The sequence below is a fragment of the Vulpes lagopus genome, chromosome 11, assembly GCF_018345385.1.
Source record: "Vulpes lagopus strain Blue_001 chromosome 11, ASM1834538v1, whole genome shotgun sequence".
Taxonomy (NCBI): Eukaryota; Metazoa; Chordata; class Mammalia; order Carnivora; family Canidae; genus Vulpes; species Vulpes lagopus.
Genome location: NC_054834.1, coordinates 106626749 through 106649241, shown reverse-complemented (window position 1 = coordinate 106649241; position 22493 = coordinate 106626749). Strand labels below are relative to the sequence as shown.

At 37.5% G+C, this 22493-nt stretch overlaps 1 protein-coding gene across 2 annotated transcripts in view; it reads left to right on the top strand.

Annotated features, from left to right (window-relative positions):
* Positions 1–21721, top strand: part of LOC121472168 (translation initiation factor IF-2-like) — a 96401-nt gene extending 74680 nt beyond the window's left edge. The window contains exon 5 of one of the 2 annotated variants that reach the window (XR_005982789.1): positions 21678–21718. Coding sequence is in view for 1 of the 2 variants with exons in the window: in XM_041723264.1 (XP_041579198.1) it covers positions 21678–21701 (24 nt within the window). In the remaining variant the exon portion in view is untranslated. Of the gene's footprint in view, positions 1–21677 lie in introns of both variants that reach the window. The other variant, XM_041723264.1, reaches the window with a different exon arrangement.
* The last annotated feature ends 772 nt before the right edge of the window (positions 21722–22493 follow it).

The following is a 22493-nucleotide window of genomic DNA, read 5'->3' as shown; positions in this document are numbered from 1 at the left end:
CAGTGCTGCTGCATTTGACCTATTCCTAAGGGGCCAAAAGGAATAGGAAAATTTCTTAGTATGAACCACGGACTTGAACAAGTTAATAGTTATTAAAAACAGCGTTGCTCCATTAGAAAACACTTGAAATTTTATTGGTTGAAATTTAGTCATGATTTTATGAAAAAGTACTTATAGGAGGCACCTAGGTGTGAGACTAGTGTGAGACTCTTGATCTCAGGGTTGTGAGTTTGAGCACCACATTGGTTGCAGAGATTACTAAGAAAATAATAAACTTAAAAAAAAAGGAAAAAAAAGAAAAAGTACCTACAGAATTAAACTTAAAAAAAGAAAAAGAAAAAAAAGTACCTACAGAATTATAGTGTTGGTTGTGTATTTTAATTACAAACTTGATTTATATATATAAATATATAGTAAATATATATTTGTATCTATATATGTGTATATATATAGTAAATATCATATTTATTTATTAGAAAGAGGGAGAAGGAGCATAAGCAGAGGGAGGGGGAGATACAGGACTTGATCTCAGGACTCTGGGATCATGACCTGAGCTGAAGGCAGATGCTTAATCAACTGAGTCACGCAGGTGCCTGAAACTTGATTTATATTTTAATGAAATAGAAGGTTGCACAACAGTTTTTGTTTTGTTTTGTTTTAGGGTCTTTTTTTCTTTTGTAATAAACCCAGGCAGGGCTAGAAAAGATTGGGGCAAGAGAGGATGAATCCAGATAAAAATAAGAGCAGGGAGGGGAGAGAAAATGATCACAAAGGCACAAAATAGTGTAATTTTTCAACGAGCATCTTAAAAATCTTGGTCACTTTTTTTGCAATATTTAAACACAAAATATCTCAGAATCTGTCCATGGTGACTGCTTTGCTCCTCAGAGCATGGATAATGACTTTGTTATTCTCCACAGCTTACACTCAAGTTTAATATAATTTACAAATATTAGATTTTATGGCTCATAATGACCATCACAAGTACCAGGAAGTTCTTAACTGTGTGTTTCTCTCCTTAAAAGTCAGTCTTAAACCACGGTTTAGGAAAACATTTTTTTTTCCCTCCATAGTTACAAGTCTACATTTTCTCTCCTGTAGTCAAGTTCAGAGCCCCAAGGCCTGGTCTCTTTTTTACTATTAGAAAAAAAAAAAAAAGAAAGGATAATACAATAATCTTTGTAGACTTGCATGCTTCCCTCAATGGTGACATCTTATTTCACACTGGAAACATCAAAGTACATACAGTTTAGTTATTCCCCAGGTATTTGGGATTTCCAAAGGTATTGAGCAGGTCCTGGGCTTATATTTACAAACCTAAAATGTTTCGTAGAGGAATATAGATGTGGTCTCTCTTGTCAAGACAGATTGAAGCTTCCATTATAGAACAGACAATATATACAAATACACGTAGGCCTCACTATTCTCCTACTATCTTGATAAGTAGGGTGAATCCAGAAAATATTCCAAAGAAGATGAGCATGTGGAAGAAAGAAAGAAAGAAAAAAAGAAAGAAGAAAAGCTATAGGAAGGCAATCGTTTCAAGAGAGCATAGTATATTATAATCGTACAGAGCATGTTCTTTAATTCAGAAAATTCTGTGATGATTCAGTTAAAAACTCATTGACAGCAATTGAAAAGTGATAAAGTTATTAAAAACAAAAGAAATTTTAAAAATTCTAGTTTTGGGAAAGGCAACATGTGCTCCAAGTTTCTGCACCTTGCATTGTTGAAAGGCGTATTGATGAGATCGAAATTTCTTATCTCAACCTCATACAAAGTAACTCAGTTTGCTTCTCTTTATTTTTCCTATTTTTTTCATATATATATATATATATATATATATTTTATTTTAAATGGAAGAAGGAGACTCAACCTCTGGTGTGTAGCTTTGAATTTAGTCATTCTTGCAGTCACCTGGTACTTGTTCTGTTTCAGAGAAGTCTCGGTTGGAATAGCACCTGCTGGTCCCATATATATATATGGAAAGGGCAAATGAAACCACTCTAGTAGTTAGGGCATTTAGAATGAAATACTAGGGACTCAGGTTTAAAAAATGGTTAAAGAAAAAAAAAATGATTAGAGAAACAGAAACTCAGGAAGAAATAGAGATGGAATGAGTTTCCATTACTCTATCTCTAGATGGGGATTCCATCTCAAGATTGCAAGACAGTGGTATATGAATTCAGTCTAATTAAATGATTTGGAAAACAAGTGATTTAAAAAAAAAAAAAGCATTTAAAATGTGATTATAAAACCCAACGCTCACGATTAGTCATTCAAACGTTTAGGGAATCTGGGGTAAGCTCAATACGGACTGCCATTTTAAGAATATTAATTCCTCCGATGATCCATTGTTTTATTTAAGACTCAAAGGGGAAAGTAGGAAGTGATACACAGTGGTAATTCCTTGAAGAAAAACAACTAAAAATAACCTTATTAAAACTAAATTGCAAATCAACTTATTAAATTCTAATAGGCTTAAAAAATGTGCTATCATTTTGAGGTGACTTCCACTTTTGTTCTTCAGGTGGCAACAAACATTTTATAATTCTTAATAAAGTATTTTGACAAATAATGGCATTTGTGATGAACATAAGAGCTAATGAAGAGAAGGGATATATAAACTTTCTTGCTCAAATTACTCTAGCTTAATTATTAGCAATTTATAAGTCAAAACATGAAAAATTAAGAAATAAAAATGAGAGAAGAGAGCATGAGGGTTGTTGAAAGAGCAGAAGTGGAAAAAAAAAGCATCAATAGTTGCATAAATATTCCAGTTATATTCATATTAATCTGTAAAGCTGTGCTTTTGAGATTACTATTTATAAAATAAAATAGTGCTACATGTGAATATTTCCACTTCTTTAACTTGTGCTGCTCGACTTGGACACAATTTTGAACATGACTTTACAGAATTGAGGCTAAACTTTGACTTTTTGAAGCTTCATACTAATTTTTATAACTGTCCCCATAAAATTCATATCCTATTAAGAAATATGAACAGTCAGAGATTACACTCTTTCTTCATTATCCTCTTCACACCGCTGTATTTCCCCAGGGTAGTGACTCATATCAAGTACTATATATTTTATAAAATAAGAATCACTTGATACAGTTTTTCTCATTCAGAAAGCATTGACAGGTGCTCCTCGTGTGCCAGACACCTAGAATGCAGAGATTAGAGAGCAATACCTACAGATATGTGAGGGGACAGCTATATGAATTATCATAAAATGGCAGTAAATTCATACAATTATAGAGTTGATGTAGACCTCTTATTCATTATTCTCCGAAAAATGATTATGAGGATTATTTTGTTTTAAATGCAACTCTCCAGGGATGCCCGGGAGGCGGGGCGGGGCTCAGCAGTTAAGCACCTGCCTTGGGCTCAGGTTAAGTATCTGTCTTGGGCTCAGGGCATGATCCTGGGGTCCCGGGATTGAGTCCCACATCGGGCCCCCTGCATGGAGCCTTCTTCTCCCTCTGCCTGTGTCTCTGTGTCTCTCTCTTAATAATAAAAAATAAAATAAATAAAATCTTTAAAAAAGATAAATTCAACTCTCCATTCTTTACTATTTTAAGAGAGCCCTTTTAATTAGACAATTACTAAATCAGCAAATATATAACAATATGGTCTATAGGACTTCAGTACACACTGTTGTAAAGAAGCTGTGAAGCTGAGACTACTGAGATCTGATTCTGAGAGCAGCGTATGGGCTGTGGCTCAGAATCTTAAGAAGACATGGATTAGATAATAGAGAAAAACTGTATGCTGAGAAATTTTTTTCACATACTGCTTATAAGAAACACATTTAAAGCCTTATGGACAAAAATATTGAAAGTAACATTCTGCATGAATAATACTTCAGTAAGAATATTGAATATAAAGTTATGGAAAAAGATGTACAAACCTAATATTAAAACCTAGGGGCTGTATCAATATCAGATGAGATAGACTTTAGGAAAAAATTAAATATGAACAATCAACATTTACAATAGCCAAGTATGGAAGCAATGTAAGGTCCATGAGTAGATAAATGGATAGGAAAATGTGGTATATATACCCAGTGGAATATTATGGAGCCATAAACAATGAGATAGTGCCATCTGAGACAACATGGATGGATCTAGAAGATATTATGCTACTGATACTATGTGATGTATGTCAGACTGAGAAAGACAAATACCATATGTTTCCATTCACGAGTAGAATCTAAAAAGATTGTAGAATCTAAAAAGATTGTAATGGTGATGTTGCAAGCAGGGGGTTGCTGCTCCTGTGATTGTAGCACAGCGCATGGACTTGTCCAGCTACTAAGTTGTATGCCTGAAACTTCTGACACTGTGTGTCAACTATACTCAAATTTTAAAAAATCATAAAAATTAATCTATATCTGAAAGGATTTTAGTAAACAGAGAAACACAAACTAAAGCACAGCAAAATCCACATCCAACATCCCCCACCCTGTCACCCAATACTATGCTAGCAAAGTAATAAGGTCTGACAATACCCCTTGTTGAGGCGGAGCATCAGGGTTGTGTTGAGAAAGCCGATTGATTACCACTCCTCTGGTAAACAATTGGGAATTATTCAATAAAATAGAAAGTGAACATTCTCCATGTCTCTTCAATTCTATCATATTTATGGTAATATTTATTCTAGAGAATTCCTTGCCCCTGGGTAATACATGTAATACATGTAAAGACCATACCCTATGTTGTTCATAATAGCAACAGCTGTTAAGCACCCAAATACCCAGATGCCCAATAATAGAAGAATAGATAAATATATTGTGACTTTTCCCTACCAGTGCTATAGAATATGCTACAGCAGTGGAGACAAATGGGTGGTTAGGTACAGGCATCGTTTTGGAGGAGCAGACATTTAATTATTAATTTAAAAGCAAATTGTGAAAGAATGCCAAATTATCCCATACACATAAGTTAAAAATCTTAAAAAGCAAATACTGTAGGGACGCCTGGGTGGCTCAGTGGTTGAGCGTCTGTCTTTGGCTCAGGGCGTGATTCCAGAGTTCTGGGATAGAGTCTCGCATCAGTCTCCCTGCATGGAGCCTGCCTCTCTCTGTGCCTGTGTCTCTGCCTCTCTCTCTCTGTGTCTCTCATGAATAAATAAGTAAAACTAAAAAAAAAATAAATAAATAAGCAAATACCGTATATGTGAAAGTGTGACAAAATTTTAAGTAAAGAATAAGACAGAAAGTTTATATTGATTTCTTCTGGAGAGGAAGGAGGAAGGGGGTAAAAATGGAGACTTATTTGGTAAATCTGGTAAATTGACATGGAATGTTTATAATATCACTCTCATGTAGAGTGTTGGATAGAAATATGTCAGTTTTCTTAATCTTCTTTAAATCATACATGAGTTAATATGCTTTTCTGTACATTCAATATATTCCATAATAAATATTTTACAAAAAAAATTAATAAATTATGAATAAAAGCTGAATAACTAAAAGAGTGAATGATCAGGTAAAGTATTGTGGAAAGATGTGTTTCAAATTCTGTCCTCAACAAAGTTAACACTATGTCTCCAGGGTGGGCTCTGGGACTAGAATTCTGATCTAGAACCTTTCCCAGTGGTACCTTCCCAGCCTTAATAGTTTATTTCCCCAATATATTTATCTATTCTTTTTTTTTTTTTAAAGATTTTATTTATTTATGCATGAGAGACACACAGAGAGAGGCAAAGGCCCAGGCAGAGGGAGATGCAGACTCCATGCAGGGAGCCCGACGTGGGACTCGATCCCAGGACCCTGGGGTCACAACCTGAGCCTAAGGCAGACCCTCAACCACTGAGCCACCCAAGCGTCCCTAGATATCTATTCTTAACACGATGTCAAAATACATGTTGCTCTTGTGGAATGTTGACAGTGCCACCTTGTCCTAGAGCCAGAGCGCGTCTCCATACTGACTATCCTGTTTCCGGTCAGGAAAAGTTCTGATGAAATCTTATAGATTAAAAGCAACATTAACAGCAACAAAGTAATAGCAAACTTGAAAATAGTTATAACTTTTGAATATCTATGGCAGAAATAAACATCTCGAGAATATAGAGTTTTATAAAACCTCCTTAGAAAAATACATTGCTTTTGGCAATTCAAGTAAGCAATTATCTTGGCAAAATAAAATTTTATGGTGACATTTTAAAGGGGTTCTTCTAATAGAACTTCTCTTTCACAAGTGGCTAATTGCAGTCTTGGATGGACAGTTTGGCATTTAAAATTGAAGGTAAGTTAGCTCCTGAAACCAATTACACCCACAATCCCTTTTTTTTTTTAATGTACAATTTTACTCTGTAAGTGATTTAGAGAACATAAAGTGCTTTAAAACAACAAATACTTATAAAAATTCTAATAAAGTAAGATTTCTTGTGGGGCCCCCATGTCTTCTACATAGCTACTGCTAAAAGAGGCAGATACTCAATGAAACATTTTTCTTTTTTTCTCTACTTTGACAGTATGCTTATACATACAGTGATTTCCTAGTCTCTACAATTCTCGATCTAACTATATTGATACAAAATAAGTTACTACCTTGAAAAATGACATATATATCTTTGTCTCCACCGAGTTGTTAAAAATATTTAAATTGAAAATAATGGACGATTTTGAGAATTTTTAGACAGAAGAGTTCTTCAAGAATACTACCATATATTTATTCCTTTCCATATACCTCTGGGAACTTAGATTTTCACTTTCTTTTGGTGGCTACTCAATAAAGATTTATTAGGTTATTTTAAATTGAAAATGTAAAATCATCTACACATTTACTACTGGTCTAGATAACATATAAATTTACCTCACGTGGAATAGAATACTAATACAAGCACAATAATAAAAAAAACTTACTTGTTAGTTCAAGTAAGTGAAGAATTGGAGGAGAGATGGTCAGAAAACGGAAACCCATTACTGGATTGGCATGTATCTAAACACCATGTACCTAAATGATTACCCGTTAAGCACTGACTGCATTAAGTGTCATAGAAATTACAGAGATTGATAATGCATGCTCCTTGGGCTTAATGAGCTTTCTAATTTGAGAGAGAAAATAAGAGTATATATACATACATATATATATTGCTGTTTGTGTGTATTATTGTGTATATTTATATATATATGATACACACAAATGTATATATATAGTAAAATATATATAAATTTACATCTATATATTTGCATATGATACAAAGTAAGAACAAAGAACTTATGGAGTTCTCGCTTTCAATCCTGATGAAAGTAAATTAAATTGTTTTCCTTGGCCTTCCCCTCATCCATGCTTTTGCAGAGGTGGTTCGTTTTGCTTATGATGACCTCATCCTCTTGCCCAACCATCTGGTGAATAGAGCTCCACATTTAATCAAAGTCCTCTGAAAAAGGCTCTCTCTTCCCCCCCCCCCCCAGATAATCTTATGTATTTTGCACGTTCCCACTGCTCTTCGAATAGCCTCTCCTTATAGCAATTGTTTCTATGCCTGCATTCTGTCTGTTAGCACTTAACGGGGATTTAAAAATACTTTGGACAATTTAATCTATTTTACGAATACTTACATTTCTAATAAAATAACCTCTACTAGATTCTGAATTAATCACAGCATTAAAACGAATACTTACTTGGATAAAGGAGATTTGTGCAAGTTTAAGATTTGAGGCAGATCTGACCTAATAAAATGTAATAAAAGGCAGCCTGTGATAACAGACAAAATCCCAGGATTCAAAAGAAGTAGTGGATTCAAGGTTAAGATTTCTCCATTACTCCTTGTCTGGTCTGGACAACCTTTTAATCCAAGTATTCATTTCCTAAATGGTGAAAGGAATAGATTTCTGCCCCACTTAAAATAGGATTATTGTGATAAAAAGAGATAAATGTGGTGAAGTCACTGGGAAAATGAAAAGAATCATACAAATTTAGAGTATTCATAAATTATGAAGATGGAAATTTAATATAGTATGAGTATATCAAACAAAGAAATGACCCGGTGTCTCAGATTTCTTAAGAAAAAAAAAAGAATGTGGAAAATATAGATTGAATGCACGAAGATAGGGAAGACTTAATGCATTTTAACTACATTGTGATAAAATGGAATTTTCATAAGCATTAAATTTGGAGAGAGAATGAATATTTTATGTCATTTTGTGAAATTCTTGCTTTGTATAAATATTAGAAAAGCACTTCTAGGTATATAAACTATTTTAGGAACTGAAAAATTCTCTACCGGTATCCAACACTGATCAGGGACTGAGAAACATAGATCTCTTACACAACTATGGTGTTTATTTGTTAAAAGTCACTTAGATTCTTCAAAATATCAAGTTGCCTCAATAGATAATAGTCTGCCAAGGTACAACCAAACCTCCATAAATATTTATTTTTAACACTTGGTCATTTTATAGAATATGCAGCCATTTAATAAAGACCTTTATTGCCACAGATTTGAAATAACTTAAGACCATGTTAAGTGAATAAATATATAAGAGAATCAGAAACATATTAGAATGTGAACATATTGTAAGTAAGCACGACACTAAAATTCAGGGGGCAGACAATAAAATTTGGGATTTTTTGCTGCTTAGTCTCCAGAATCTGATATTAAAAAATATATATTTTTATTTTGAAGTGAGAAAACAGAAGTGATTATTTAAAAATATAATCTAGTTTTAAAGATAATACATCGATCCCATATCATTGGGGATATCTGTCATGGAAGCACTTTTTACATGACACCTGGCTGAGAGCAGTAAGTATAGCTTGTCGTCTAAAAACTCTTTTTAGCATTTTTGCATTTCCCCCTTGCAGTCAACGTGAAAAGATCAGTTGTGCTAACATTTGGCAAGGTTAAGGAGGTGAATAAAGTACAATCGAAGCATCAAATTATCATGAAAAATTCCAGATGCCAAGATACCATCACCAAATTACACAAACTAAATTGTGAATGCACCACAATAGCTCTCTAGCACCGAATGCATATCTTTAGAAGTCCTGGGCTTGAATATCAGCTGAACCAATATTAATTGTAACTTTGAGCAAAAGCTTTGATGTTTCTGAACCAGAAATCTCTCATCTAAAAGGGAGGTAAAGTACACACATTAAGGAGTTCCATTAACCCAGGTAACACATACACACAGTTTAGAGTGTGTTTCGTAGTGACAGATAATGTTGTGATTAAGAATTTTTAAAACTCTTAGGTCTGTTTCTGGTTCATGTTTTCAAAACAGTGATGCCAGGCCAGACTCCTCGAAGGATATCCTGGATGGAAGAGGAATCATTTAGGAAAATGAAAGGGATTGTCCCACAGTTATTTTCTTGACGGTCTTCAACATTAGCTTTCATTTCTCTAAACTACGTTTAGCATCCCCCCCCCCCCCCCTGTCCACTACGTTTGGTTCAGTTAACCATTAATGAGGACATACACCATGTTCGGAAATATCATAGGTCCTCATGGAGATTGTGAAAGCTGAAGAAGACAAAACAAAACAAAATATAATGCCTGATCTGGAACTTATAGAGCAGTGAAGGAGCCGACCATTAATTAAGGAATCACACAAATAAACAGTAAGTTGCAGCTGTAGTCAATCCATGGCTCTAACTGTTAGATAAAAACTTTTCTCTAATGGAATCTGACCTACTTTGGAAGTTTAGAGAAAGATTCCAGAGGACAGGATATTAACTGAGATTAAATGTTGTGTGGTAATTACACAGTTTTTATCATGAGATCATGAGCCAAAATCAAGAGTCCAACGCCTAACCCACTGAGCCACCCAGGCAGCCCGTCTTCTATGACTTTTTGATCAAGGGGAGAAACTAAGGCCTGATTGCAGCCTCCTCCCCTCTCCCACGCTGACACAGGCCAGGACACATACTCCATTTAGGCTTTCCTTAGCCTTACGACGTGCTAGGAAAAGTATATTTTGACCAGACAAAACCATTTTTTTAAAATGCAATGAAGTTTTTCTACCTGTCTAAAGAGCAGATGGCAAACGTGTGTCTCCAAAACCAGAAGGCACGGTTTCCCGTACACTTGCAGCGGGTGATCAGAGTGTGCTTTGTTTTTACATATAATCTCTGCGCCCACCTCCTGTGTCCTACACACTGCTGTGAGGTGTGACTCTGCACGCTCTTCAGTTTACACCTTATTTAACTTCAAATTATGATAGGGATGGTACGCCGAGTTAGAGCTAGACTTACCATGGGCTTTGTCATAGATAAAACTGTGAAGAACACAAAATTCTTCTTCAGTGACTTATGATCCAAGAATTGCAGAATTTAGAGTTTTGATTGGAATTCTCTCCCTTTGTCTCATGCTGCTGCTTTTTAAAATTCTTTTCATATGGTGATTTTGAATTATGTTTTTTTCCTATATTTATTGATTGAATATTTTCTATAAGGGAACATTTTCTCTTAACATTTTGTTTCAGAATGGTCTCATTGATTATTTTAGTCAACGAGTTATAAATCTTTCCTAGTATTACTTAGTTTGATGCTCAAATTGTCCCAGATTTGGTCAGTGAAGTCCCTTTAAGTGGCTTCTGTGTTCTTTGACTTTGTACTTATTAATCTCTGAGGGCTACCTTGCGTTTTTGTCACTGCAATGATAATCCAGGCATATCTTTTACTTTTCCTGCCCTTGACCTAAATTCACCAGGTTGCCATAACAATAAAAACTAATTTGGGCAATAGTCATTCATGGCCAAACTAGTGGTGGAAGTTTGAAAAGTAACCCAACATTGTATTTACGTAGTCCCAAAGCTGTCTCAAATCCACCTCACTAGCACCTTGACAAATTAAAAATCACAATAGAAAAAATAGTTATTTCATCATATTATACACAGAAAAGACCCACCATCAGGGATATTGCAGATTCAAACCACAACAAACAAGCATAAGCTAATCATCAGGAAAAATAAACCATTCCTAAGGAACACTCTACAAAACAGCTAATCTACCCCTTGGAAGCTCAATCTGTGACAAAGACAGAGAAATTGTCGTGGATTAAAAAGACTAAAAAGACTTGACAACTGAATGCAATTCATAACCTGGAATTTTCTTTTGCTATAAACAATATTGTTGGGACAGTTAAACTGCCAAATCTAATTACACGTTGAAGATTATATATTATCTTAAACGTTAATTTTCTTATTACGATAATTGGACTAAAGTTATTTTAGAGAGTGTCTTGATTTTAGGAAATAGGCAATAAATTACTCACGAATAAACAGGCAGCTTCCCTGTAACTTCCTTTCAAATGATTCAGAGGAAAAAAAAATCTATCATGAGAGTAAATATGTTAAAAATATATTAACATTTGGGGAATCTAGGTAAAAGCATACAAATATTCTTTGTACTACTCTTAATTTTTTTTTGTCAGCCTAAAATTGAATATTATACTACTTAATCAAAGAAAAAAATATAAGGAAAAATATTTAAAGTGACTATCTTGAAAAAGTGTTTTTGCTACTTAGAATGACATTCACTGTGGTGCCGGACATCTCGGAAGTGATCTTGGTTGTTTTTTTCTTTTCTTTGAATAAGTAACAACCCCCAAAGGTGGCTAATCATTAATTCATTTAATATTTTTATAATTCTACTGATCATAGTAACTTATTTAAATTTTATATGGTTTTAATTGGGACAATACTGTAATTTCTGGAAGATTTAAAAAAGAGAGAGAAGTCTCACAAACTCAGAAAATAAAATAATTGGTCTAGATGACGAATTTTAAAATGAAGGAAACAGAAAAGAAATCACTGCCTACTAACTGATTCCACATCTAACTGACAGACATTAGCAGAAGGAGGGAGCTCAGAAGGACTTTTGCTATTAATTATTCACAGTCCGAGGTTGCAAGGCCTTAAAAAAGGAACTTAAGATCAACTTAAATCAGGTCATATTTCTAATCAGGCTTTCTTTCTCCACTAATGACGGGTGTATTTGTTTTTTCTTTTTACCTTCTATCTCTACATTTGTTGGGACCTGATGGGAGTCTATGATTCTTTCCAGAGTAATATGGTCAAAAATTCACTGCTGACCTTTAACAAATGATTTAGCACACTTTTTCACATACAGAGAAAAGTGTCTTAACTCATTTATGTTTTTTTCTTTTATAGTTTTGATTATTTCTATAAGCATGCCAGTCATGAAAAGACTGTGGGTCATATACCCTAATACGAATATAGCTTGCTATATAATTGGGATATTTTTCTACTTAAACACCTGGTATAACAAAATATATGAGAGGGTGTTTGTTTTTGTTGTTGTTTTTAAGAAATCCCTAAGAAACTTATGGAATTCTAAAAAAAAAATCAGCCAACATGGTACCAAAAGAAATGATAAAATGGCATATCTATTCTTACAAATAAAATTTAAAAGTATTATATACTGCCTATAACAGCTCAAAATAGGCTTATTTTTTCTGGTGGCTATGTGTACAAAAATATTATGATATTCTGTGTTTACTGTACATGGTTATTGTTTCCTGGCTATTTTTCCCCTGTACACATTTAAATATTAATGAACTAATACTAATCTCTTTAGAATACAGCTGATAAGTATGTTTTTGTTCTGAGGTTATACTAGCATGACTTTTCTTTAAGATTTATGTAAATTAAAACCCCTACCAGCACCTAGGCTCCATTTATTTAGTTTTATGTGTTTTGAATTTTGTTTTGGTTTCATTTTTAACTAGACATCTGTTATTGGCATAATTAAAAACACGCTGTATCCTTACGGAATTCAATATTCGAATCCAAATATATTCATACGCATTTTGTATCCTACCCTACAGATTAAGTGGAAAGACATTTTTGTCAGGTGCTTTTCTGAAGTCCTTTCCTCATTCTCCTCTAATTCCACTATGTTGGGCCAAGCTGGCTCCTAGTACACCCCAGTGAGGAAATGCTCTGTGTTTTCCCGGTATTTTTGGTATTTGCCATAATGTTTGATGCAATTTCATCTCCCTTTCATCTTCACAATCATGCTAACCCTTAGGTTTTGGTTGCTGCGGAATTCTAAACTAACCTAGTCAATCTGTGGGAACTGTTTTGTAGTTTCAATCAGGCCAGTGTTGGTTTCTGACTCAGAACACTCTGCTGACTCATATCACGGTAGAGTAGGGCTTCACCGAGAAAACTCCTCTGTAGATGACAGCCTATGGAGGATCATAGAACTGAAGGTAGATGAGACATGATACAAACCAGAATGGACAGACTAAAAATTACCGATCAGTGGGGATTGATATCTTGGCTGTTTCTAAGAGGTCTAGATACTGTTAAAGATATTAAAGGGTGAGCTACAGGAAAAGAGATTAGAAAATGAGACTGGATAACTGGGACTCCAGAGGTGGTGTGGCAAGTTCTAGCAGCAGTAATTTTCAAGGTATGGCAGTGGGAGAGTATAAACATGTTATTGGGAAGTGAGGTAGCCATAAACAGCAAGTTTAGGATGTTACATAGGTCACGGGGAACTGATGGTCTTGGGTATCAGGAGAAAAGTAATACTGAAACAGTGACTGGGTCAGGAATAGGACGACCAATTATTGAGGTTTTATAGCTGAAAGTCCTTGTCATTGGGGCCCTCATAATCCTGGGAAAACTGGAACAGTTGGTCATCTCGGTGAATCAGGTATGAGACCAGGAGTGAAGAAGTTTGCAGTTTCCTAAGGGGAAAAATGTTTGTAGGAAAATGAAAATATGACTGTCAAGAAATGGCAAAAAAAAAAAAAAAGTGGAGAGTCTTCTCTCCCCCATTATGTACGACTTGGGAGGAAAAAAAAAAAAAAAAAACTAAACCAATGTTGAGATGGCCAACGAAGGAGTTTTTGCAGAGAATGATGAGATTTAGTTAAACCGAGGCAACCCAGACCTCCGTTGTGACAATGTTGAGGGCAGAGCTGTGCCAGGAGAGTAGAAGTTGATGAGTCCATAGAGCAAAGATATTGGAGACAGAGAAAGGATGGAGGGTAAGGAGAGACCATAGAAGAATTTATGGAAAAGTATGGGATTTAAGTTCAGATCATATGAAATGAGCAAAATGATAAATGATGACTTTTATGGTGACTGAGATAAACAGTGCGAAACGGGGAGAATTATTGATTACGGAATGAATAATTATAGACTCTTTAGAAAAACGGGGCCATAAAACCATGATCTGGGATGTTTTCTCGGGTAGGGTGTTGATTTCTGGGCCTCTGCCTCTTGGGCTGCACAAAAGAGGATTTCACTGATGATGAGTTTCCTTTGCTCCCCTAGATGTGACCAAGATGAGACTCCCTGGAGTCTCCCTGAGACTGCTGCTCCAACGAGGGGGAAAGAGGCTGCTGCCTCAGTTTTGCTCCTGAAGACCTCCTTGGCTCTAATCCGTGTCTACTAGCTGGGCTGAAGTTCACCCAACATGATGAACATTCTTGCCTGAACTTTCGCATGTGCTAACAGTGGATTTCCATCCAATTCGTTTGGATTTCTCTCATCTGCTCCACGAGAAATTGCTATGAACAGATACTTCTCTTTTTTTTCTTGGCCTTTCCATCTGATACTAGAAGCAAAAACAAAAATAAGCAAACCGTGTTACAATACGCTCTTTAAAAATATAATTTTGCACAGTAGAGATCTTACATAATTTTAATTTGCGAGAGAAATGGAGAAGGCCTTGGCCTTCACATGCTTAGAATGACCTTTATTTGTGTGTCTCCATCATTTATCTAAATGTCATAAGGGAAACTGTTGCTGCTTTAACAGGTTTGGAATTTTGTTTTGAAAATGAGTGCCAGGGAAAAATCATTCCTGTTAACTACTGAATATTTAACAATGTTGATTTTTCAGGGTGCTGATATGATAGGTAAAAACAGTGCCTGTTGATGTCGCTCCTTCCAGAGAATTATTATAAATTTCTTCTCACGTTATCGTGAATTCATCCTTGCTATCCACACTTGAAATTGCCTGGAAATTTATATGCTGCCTTCTTCTTATTAGATGTGTTAGATGTGGTCAGATGCCACAAAATCATTTACTAATAAAATTAAGTAGATAGATTTTTCCACTAGCTGGGGATAAGATTAAGGACTGATTGGTCAACAACAGGAAATAAAACTTACTTGAATCATCATCTTTTTTATTTTTATTTTCCCAGAAAGAATAAGGCCCTGGTAGACACTAGACTGAGAGAAAGCTTAATATAATTATGTACCTGTGAAACCATTACCGGCGTTGACAGAAATGCCTCTGAGAAACTTAACAACTCAATTAATGTCAAGGGATCTCATGTGCCTTTTATAAGCAGAGAAAAAAGTCCAGAAAAGAAAATCTGTGCACATTAATATTTTTGCATTTTAAAATTACTAACATATTCATGTTTCCCCTGAAACCATGATAGGATATACATGATACAACACGCATGGATACCGAGAACATGAATAAAGCATAGCTTTTTAAGAACTCTTTGTGGAAATTTAAAGAAAATTATCAGTTAAGACAGTAAAATCAAGGAAAAATTGACCCTCTCTCCAAATGGTGACAACTACTTCCTGGGTGAGTTTTGTGTGGCCCAGAGTTTGGACATTAGCATCAAAGTTTCAGAAGCACGACTGCTTTGGCTCTTTGAGAGTTGAGGCGGTTTCAAAGGATGGACTTAACCAGTGCAAGATACTGATGTGGATTATAAGAGGATTTAAAAAAAAAAAATTCGCACAAAATATGGATGGTGATACTTGCAGGAACATGGGCAAAATATTTTCTGCCTAACTGAGTGAAGTGTGGCTGCAGATTGTAAAACAAAGAGCAATCTGTACGGTTGGTTAATGTGGTAAATTTAACCATTACCAGAGCAGGGAACCTGTGTATATGTGATGAATATATTTTCTTCTTATGGATTTCTTCCCGGGGTAAGCAACTGTCCATGAGAAATCAATGTTTTTAAAGATTTATTTATTTATTCATGAGAGACACAGGCAGGTGGGGGGAGGAAGGAGGAAGGATCCGTGCGGGGAGCCCGATGGGATGGGACTCGATCCCAGGCCCCCATGATCACACCCTGAGTCAAAGGCAGATGCTCAACCACTGAGATATCAATTTTTAATCTAAACCTAGATTGAGGATTTAGAAATTAGAACAACGGAAGTGTGTTAGACAAATTGTGTGCAGGATGACACACCTCCAGAGGGGTCGCCTCACCAGTTGGAGGGAAGTCTATTGACAAAGATCCTCTTCCTTCTGGACCCCGTGGGTAGTCACCGTCAACACTGGCTTTTGAAGGGCTTGGGTCTCTGCAAGAGGGAGACTCAGCACCTCTCCTTCTGAGGGACGTAGCCCTCTTTTGATTTTCTTTTTTCAAGTGCATCAATCTCAATCAACCTTTAATGTCCCAAAGAGGCATGGATGCAGAGCATAGGAGGTGTGGTGGGGTCTCTATCAGAGATATCCAATATGGTTACAGTCTAATCTTAAGAATATTTCATGACTTTTCATATATTAAATGCCCAGGTTTTTCAAACTCAGCATTACTGACCCTGGGGGTTGGATACTTCCTGGTTAGGAGAGTCTGCTCTGGGCCCCGGAGGAGCTTCAGCAGCCTCCCACCTCCACCCTGATACGAGATGCCAGCAGCACCGTTTGCAGTTGTGACAAACAAAACGGTCTCCAGACATGGCCCAGCATCTCCCGGTGGGGCAATGTCCTGATTTTGCCCGATGTACTGTCTTAGGAAGATAATTACCAAATTTCTGACTTAACAGTTGTCCTGTAGTTGCCATATACCGACCGCACACGTGCTAATGGATCTTTCTAAATTGTGTGGGGTTTTCTCTTTAGCCCTCAAGTCGCTCGTATGTCTACGCAAGAGACATTTTGCAGCCCCCGTTGTAGAGATGACAAAAAAAGAAGCCATTTCCCACGTCGATTACCAGAAAAACAATTTAAAATAAGTTATTAAGTCTCCCTTCATTTCCTTTTATCTCATCCTCACTCTCCCCTGCAGCCATGGGCCCATTCCTGTCCTTCCTGTTAAGAAAAACTCCTTGAAGCAATTGCATATTATGTGCTGTCTTCAGTTTCTTTCCTCCCAATTCTTGATTCTTCTTTGCTTCCGCTGTTCCAGTGAAAATGCTCTGAATCATCAGTCCCCTCCGGCGTCAGTATCCTGTGCTCACCTGGCTTCACGCACCAGCAGTGTTCAACCCACGTGATTTCTATCATTTATGAGACCATTTCTTGATTTCCCTGGACGTGACACCTGTCTGGTTCTCCTTCTTCACAGCCCGCTCCCTATTTTTTTTTTTTTATTTTTGCCTCTTCCTCCAAATCCCCAGACCACTCTTTCTGCATCAAAGGTCTCAGTCCTTGAACACCTCCCTCTTCTCCTGAGTCCATCCTCCTTATTATCCTGACGTCAAAATGACCTTCAGGCATGGAAAACTCAGCCCAACCAGTCTCCTGAACCCCAGACTTGGTACAGCCTCACCTGGATTTCTCAAAAGAATTTCAAACTTCATGTAGCCAAAATTAAATTCCTGAAGACACCCTTTCCAACCCCCTTTCCAACCATCCTCTTTGTCTCTCTTCCTCCTGAAATCGGTGAACAAGCATTCTAGACATCTACTTAGGAGGAAACAAGAAGAAAAAGGAAGTGATTTCGCTTCTTCTCTTTCTCATACCTCACTTTCTGTCAATTTTTAACCCAAAATATATTGAGGATGTGACCATTTGTCAGAATCTACCGCTGACCACTTGCCACAACCCATCCTCACGTCTTCTGGAACGTTGGGGCAGTTCCCTAACTCTTCTCCCTGCCTTACGCTCCGGTCCTATGCGGTCAAGGTTCAACACAGAAGCCAGGGTGAAGCTGTTAAGTACAGATCACTGCATTTCACTTATTTTTCAAAATCTCCCTGGGACCTACAGGACCCGAATGATCGGACAAGCTGCCCTCAGGTCCTCTAACCCCTGCTCTGTCCCCGGTTCTCACTGGCAAAGACACTGCCTTGCGGTTTCTCAAACACCCTGGATGTGTCCTACTCCGGGCTTTTGGGATTTCGCGGTTTCCTCTGCCTTGAATGAACTTTCCCTGATAAATTCATGTATTTATCAGTCCCGTGTCCTCACTTCCTTGAGGTCAATACTCAAATATCACCTTTTCGATCGGTCCTTTCAGGCCACATTATCTGAAATTTCCCGTCTCCTTCCTACCCACCAGTACTTCCTATGTCTTTCTGCTCTATTTTACTCTTTTGCCTTATTTTACCGTGTAAAATATTATACAGATTAACCATAGTTACTGTTTTCTCAGCTACAACATCAAATCCACAAGGCCGGGGGGGGTTTTGCTTATTTTGTTTACTGCTGCCACACCTGTGCTTAAGCTAATCTTTGGAACATAGGATGCATACTACATGTATGAATGAATGAATGAACAATTGAGTGAGAAAATACATTTTCAAATTTATTTTCATACATCGTTCCTGGTCTTATTTTTAATTTTCTCAGTACCTGCAGTTAGTCCTTTAGGTTACGTATCTTTTTCTATTTTTTTTTTCTCCTGGACTAGACTTGCCAAGTGTGTGTTTATTGGTCCTCCGAAACAGTTCATTTTTTGGTTTGTGCACTGCCTTCTATGACCACAAGCGTGCTGGTATTTGTGTTAGTTCTGGCCCCGAGAGCAGCAGACGCCTGCCCAGGGTTAGCTAGCTGTGCAAGAGATGATTAGGATCAAGGCCAAAAGAGGAAATGGGAGGGAACAGAGAGTCTGGGGCGGGGGGGGGCATCAGACCACCCTTGGCTTTAATCCCAAGTGAGAGAGAAAGCATGAGGAGGGCGGGGTGGAAGGGTCTCAGATCGCAGTGCCATTCTGACGTGAGGCTCTGTGACAGTTCCTGAGCCAACGTCACCCCCCTGGGCCACCTTTCCCAGGGGCAGGCCTCAGCATCCCTGGCCCTACTCCGCTATCGGCAGGGCTTCGACAGGGATGCAGTTAGGGATTGCGGAGAGCAGCAGCGAGGTTACTGGCAGTCACACCCTGGCCAGGGAGTCGGATCACAAGGCACATGCGCGTGACCACAATGTCTCGGTCTTGCACTCCATCACATTCTGCTTTTTAAAAATCAATAAACTCCTTCCAATTTCCTTACATTTATTTTGTTGTTAGCTTCCTATATATTTGTGTTAATGTCTTAGAATTGAGGATGAGCACTTGTCACATCACATTACTTCAGGTCTCTAAAAGCCTCCTGTTTTGAAAAAAAGCCAACACTGAAGTGAGCCAGGTTGCCCTCCACTCGCCCCAGACAGTCTGCACTGCCTTCCTGGGCCTCTGCCCTTTCCCCATCATCCGTCAGCCCCCTCCTGTGTCTAGCCCTGGCAGCGTGGGGCAGCGGCCTGTCCTGTCCCAGGACCCTGTAGCCCAACGGGTGACTCCATTCCTCATGCAACAGGCCCCCTGCCCCGCTCACTTGGCATGGCCCTGCCGTGGTGTCAGCAGCACCGCCTCTCCAGGTGGCCCTCAGCTCCTGGCCCAGGCACCAGGGTAGCCCTTGGGCCTCCACTATAGGTCCTTCCTCAGCCCCTACAAGGGAGGCAATGTGGTACCATGGACTGAGCCCCATGTGGTATCATGGACTGTGAGGCCCGACGGGCTTCTACTCTACCATTTCTCAGCAATAGTCTCACCTGGAAAATGAGGCAAACCATCTTCCATGTTGACTTCCCAGTGTTGCTCTGAGGACCTGATGAGATGATCTAGGAGGAAGGACTCTGTACACAAAGCCAAATATTCTTAAGTTGGGCCTAACACTATATTAAGGGATCCGGCAAATGATGGTATGGTCTTCTCTGCAGACGTTTATTATGATCTCACCGGGGAGCACAGCAATGCCCATGAAATGACAAAAGGTACACAGGGCAGAGGCTGTGCACTGTCTAACCAGAGCCATCTCCTTGCTTTCTTGCTACCGCCCACCCTCCATTCTCTGATACACACAGAGAGCTCTTGATCTCGGAAACTCAGGCCCTAAGTGTGCTTTGTCTAAATCAGTAATAGGAGCTGCTTCCCCTGAGCCCCCAGTGGCCCCAAAGGTGCATTATTTAATTATCTTGACTTGCTATTCCCTCTTTTTATGAAAGTCCTGTCATTTCAGTATTAGATCTGGTTTTAAATGCATGTCTGCTTTCCCTTGCACAGTATTTTGAGAAATTTTACTTTTTTTTTTTTTTAGCTTCCTAATTCAAGTTAACTATAAGCTAAAATGCCAAATGTGAAATTTTTGTAGATCATAAGTCATGAGTCTGAGCGCCAGAAGGCCTTGTTGTGTGTGTATACGTTCCCGGAGTCTCCTAGATTTCATATTGTATCTGATCAAGGTAGCATTGCCCCTTCTAGCAGTTTATACTTTATCAACCACCTTTTCTGTGTGTTACCTTTGATCTTTCTCTCGGGATTGCTGAGTATTCTAGATGAATTTTGCTTTCCTTAAGCATCTTCGGTGGGGCTCAGATTCTGCTGGTAAGAGTACTCTGTGTCTGAGCAGCTAGGGAAACGCGGTGATCTTGCTTATCTGGGTGAACACTGCCCCGGATGGTGAGGTGTGCTCCTCCACCTATGTGTCTGCAGGAAAGCCTAACTTCTCCTCTGCAAACACCTCAAAGTCTACAAATTATCAGTCAGGATCCAATCAGTAGAACGGAACCCATACTAGCAATTTCAAAACAAGGGATTTAATACTCAGAACTTAGCCACTGCCGGTAGAAGGTTGAAAGACCCAAGGGACGGAGACTTGGGTCAGAGTGGGGACTTTGGAGATGGAGCTGCCAGGGCGAGGGCGGGCAAGCAGGGATTTTCCTATAGATAGTACAGAGGGAGCTAAAGGGCACTGGATCCACAGGTGTCTGCTGTTAATGTGGAAGGAATCAGAAATAGGAAAAGTGTCACTCTCTCCTTCAAACTTCTACTCATCAGCGCCTTACACTGACCAAATGCATCTGAAAGTAGGTGCAGGCCGGCAAAAAAAGTTGATAGTTTGAAATGTTCCAGCCTTAGTACTTACGCATGTAGAAAAAAGCAAGGTCTGGACTAAGTGACTACAAATTAAAGTAATAATGATAATAATAGGCAAAGGCTGCCCAGGTTCTACAGGCTGCAAAGGCTAACAGGCGAGCCCTGTCCAGGGTCATGGGCAGAGTGGATACTCCCAAAAGATTTACCTCTGGTAGCTTTTAAGGGTACACACAGACGTGCCGGTTACCATATTCCTTTTAGGGTATTTTGGGAAAACAGAGAATGTGGAAGTTCACCCATTATACTAAGATAAATATGTATTGTATCTCTACAGAGTCTAATGGTAGGCTAAATATTTCAAATTATCTAACATGCTAAACATGTGAAGAAAACATCATTGGTATTCTGACAATTTCTTAATAAACTAGAATATTCTTTTGAACCATATCTTGAGCATTAAATTTAAAATTATTCATATAATTATTGAGCAACATTTTCAGAGAAATCGTTAAAATGGTGTTTGACTTTTAATCAATGGCTTGTTAATGTGTTTGATTGGTTTGTCCATGGTTACTTGGTGTACTTAGGAAATTAATCTTACATGTTTCTTATCTTTCCAACTCTTCCCTTCAAATAACCAAGGAGGTAAACAGGCTTTTTAAAAATGTTTCTTTTATTTTCTTTAGTGTCTTGCTCTTGGACAAATATGAAGGACGGTGACAAGCCTTTTCCTAATGTGCATCTCCAGAACCCCTTTTAATTGTAAAGAATGACTGTACTGGAGTTTATGAAAAATCTCAATATAACTGACAACTACTATTGTTTTTGCTGATTTGCTGACCACTTACATGTCATTTTTATTGTTTGTATAGTTCAGCAATAGTTCTAATATTCTGTTTTTGAGTTGTACTATATATGAATTGTCAGTAAAAACCAAAATCTGGTGTTCTTCTGAGTGAATGAATGAATGCATAGATGAACAGATAGATAAATGCATGATGAAATAAATTAATTTTTCAGGTAGTTAAAATTCCATTCTTGGGAAATTGAAAGAGTAATTTTAAAGCCTAAAATTTCCTTAAGAATCTAAACATTTAAACTTGACCTCTTTTTAAACCTATTTTAGTATAATTCACCTTAAAATTAGTTCAATGCTTGAGCAGAAGCTGTTAATTAAAAAGAATCATTTTAATCATTTGTATTATGCAAATAATACATGTTCATCACAGTTACCTACTTTGTGAATATAAAGGTAACACCCACTATTACATAAAATCAACTATTATAGTGTGTTAAAATGAAGGTTTTTAAAAGTTCCTTGTTTCATGACCCTAAGTTAGACATTGCTTTTAATTTGGCAAACAGTCTGTACCTTCCTATGTACAAAAATTGTATGTATATTGCAATATTTGTACTATGTGTCTATGATAAATAAACTCCCGATATACATGCTTTCACTGTTTTTTCTTTTTCATTTTGTTTATATGCCATGGCTTTCTTTC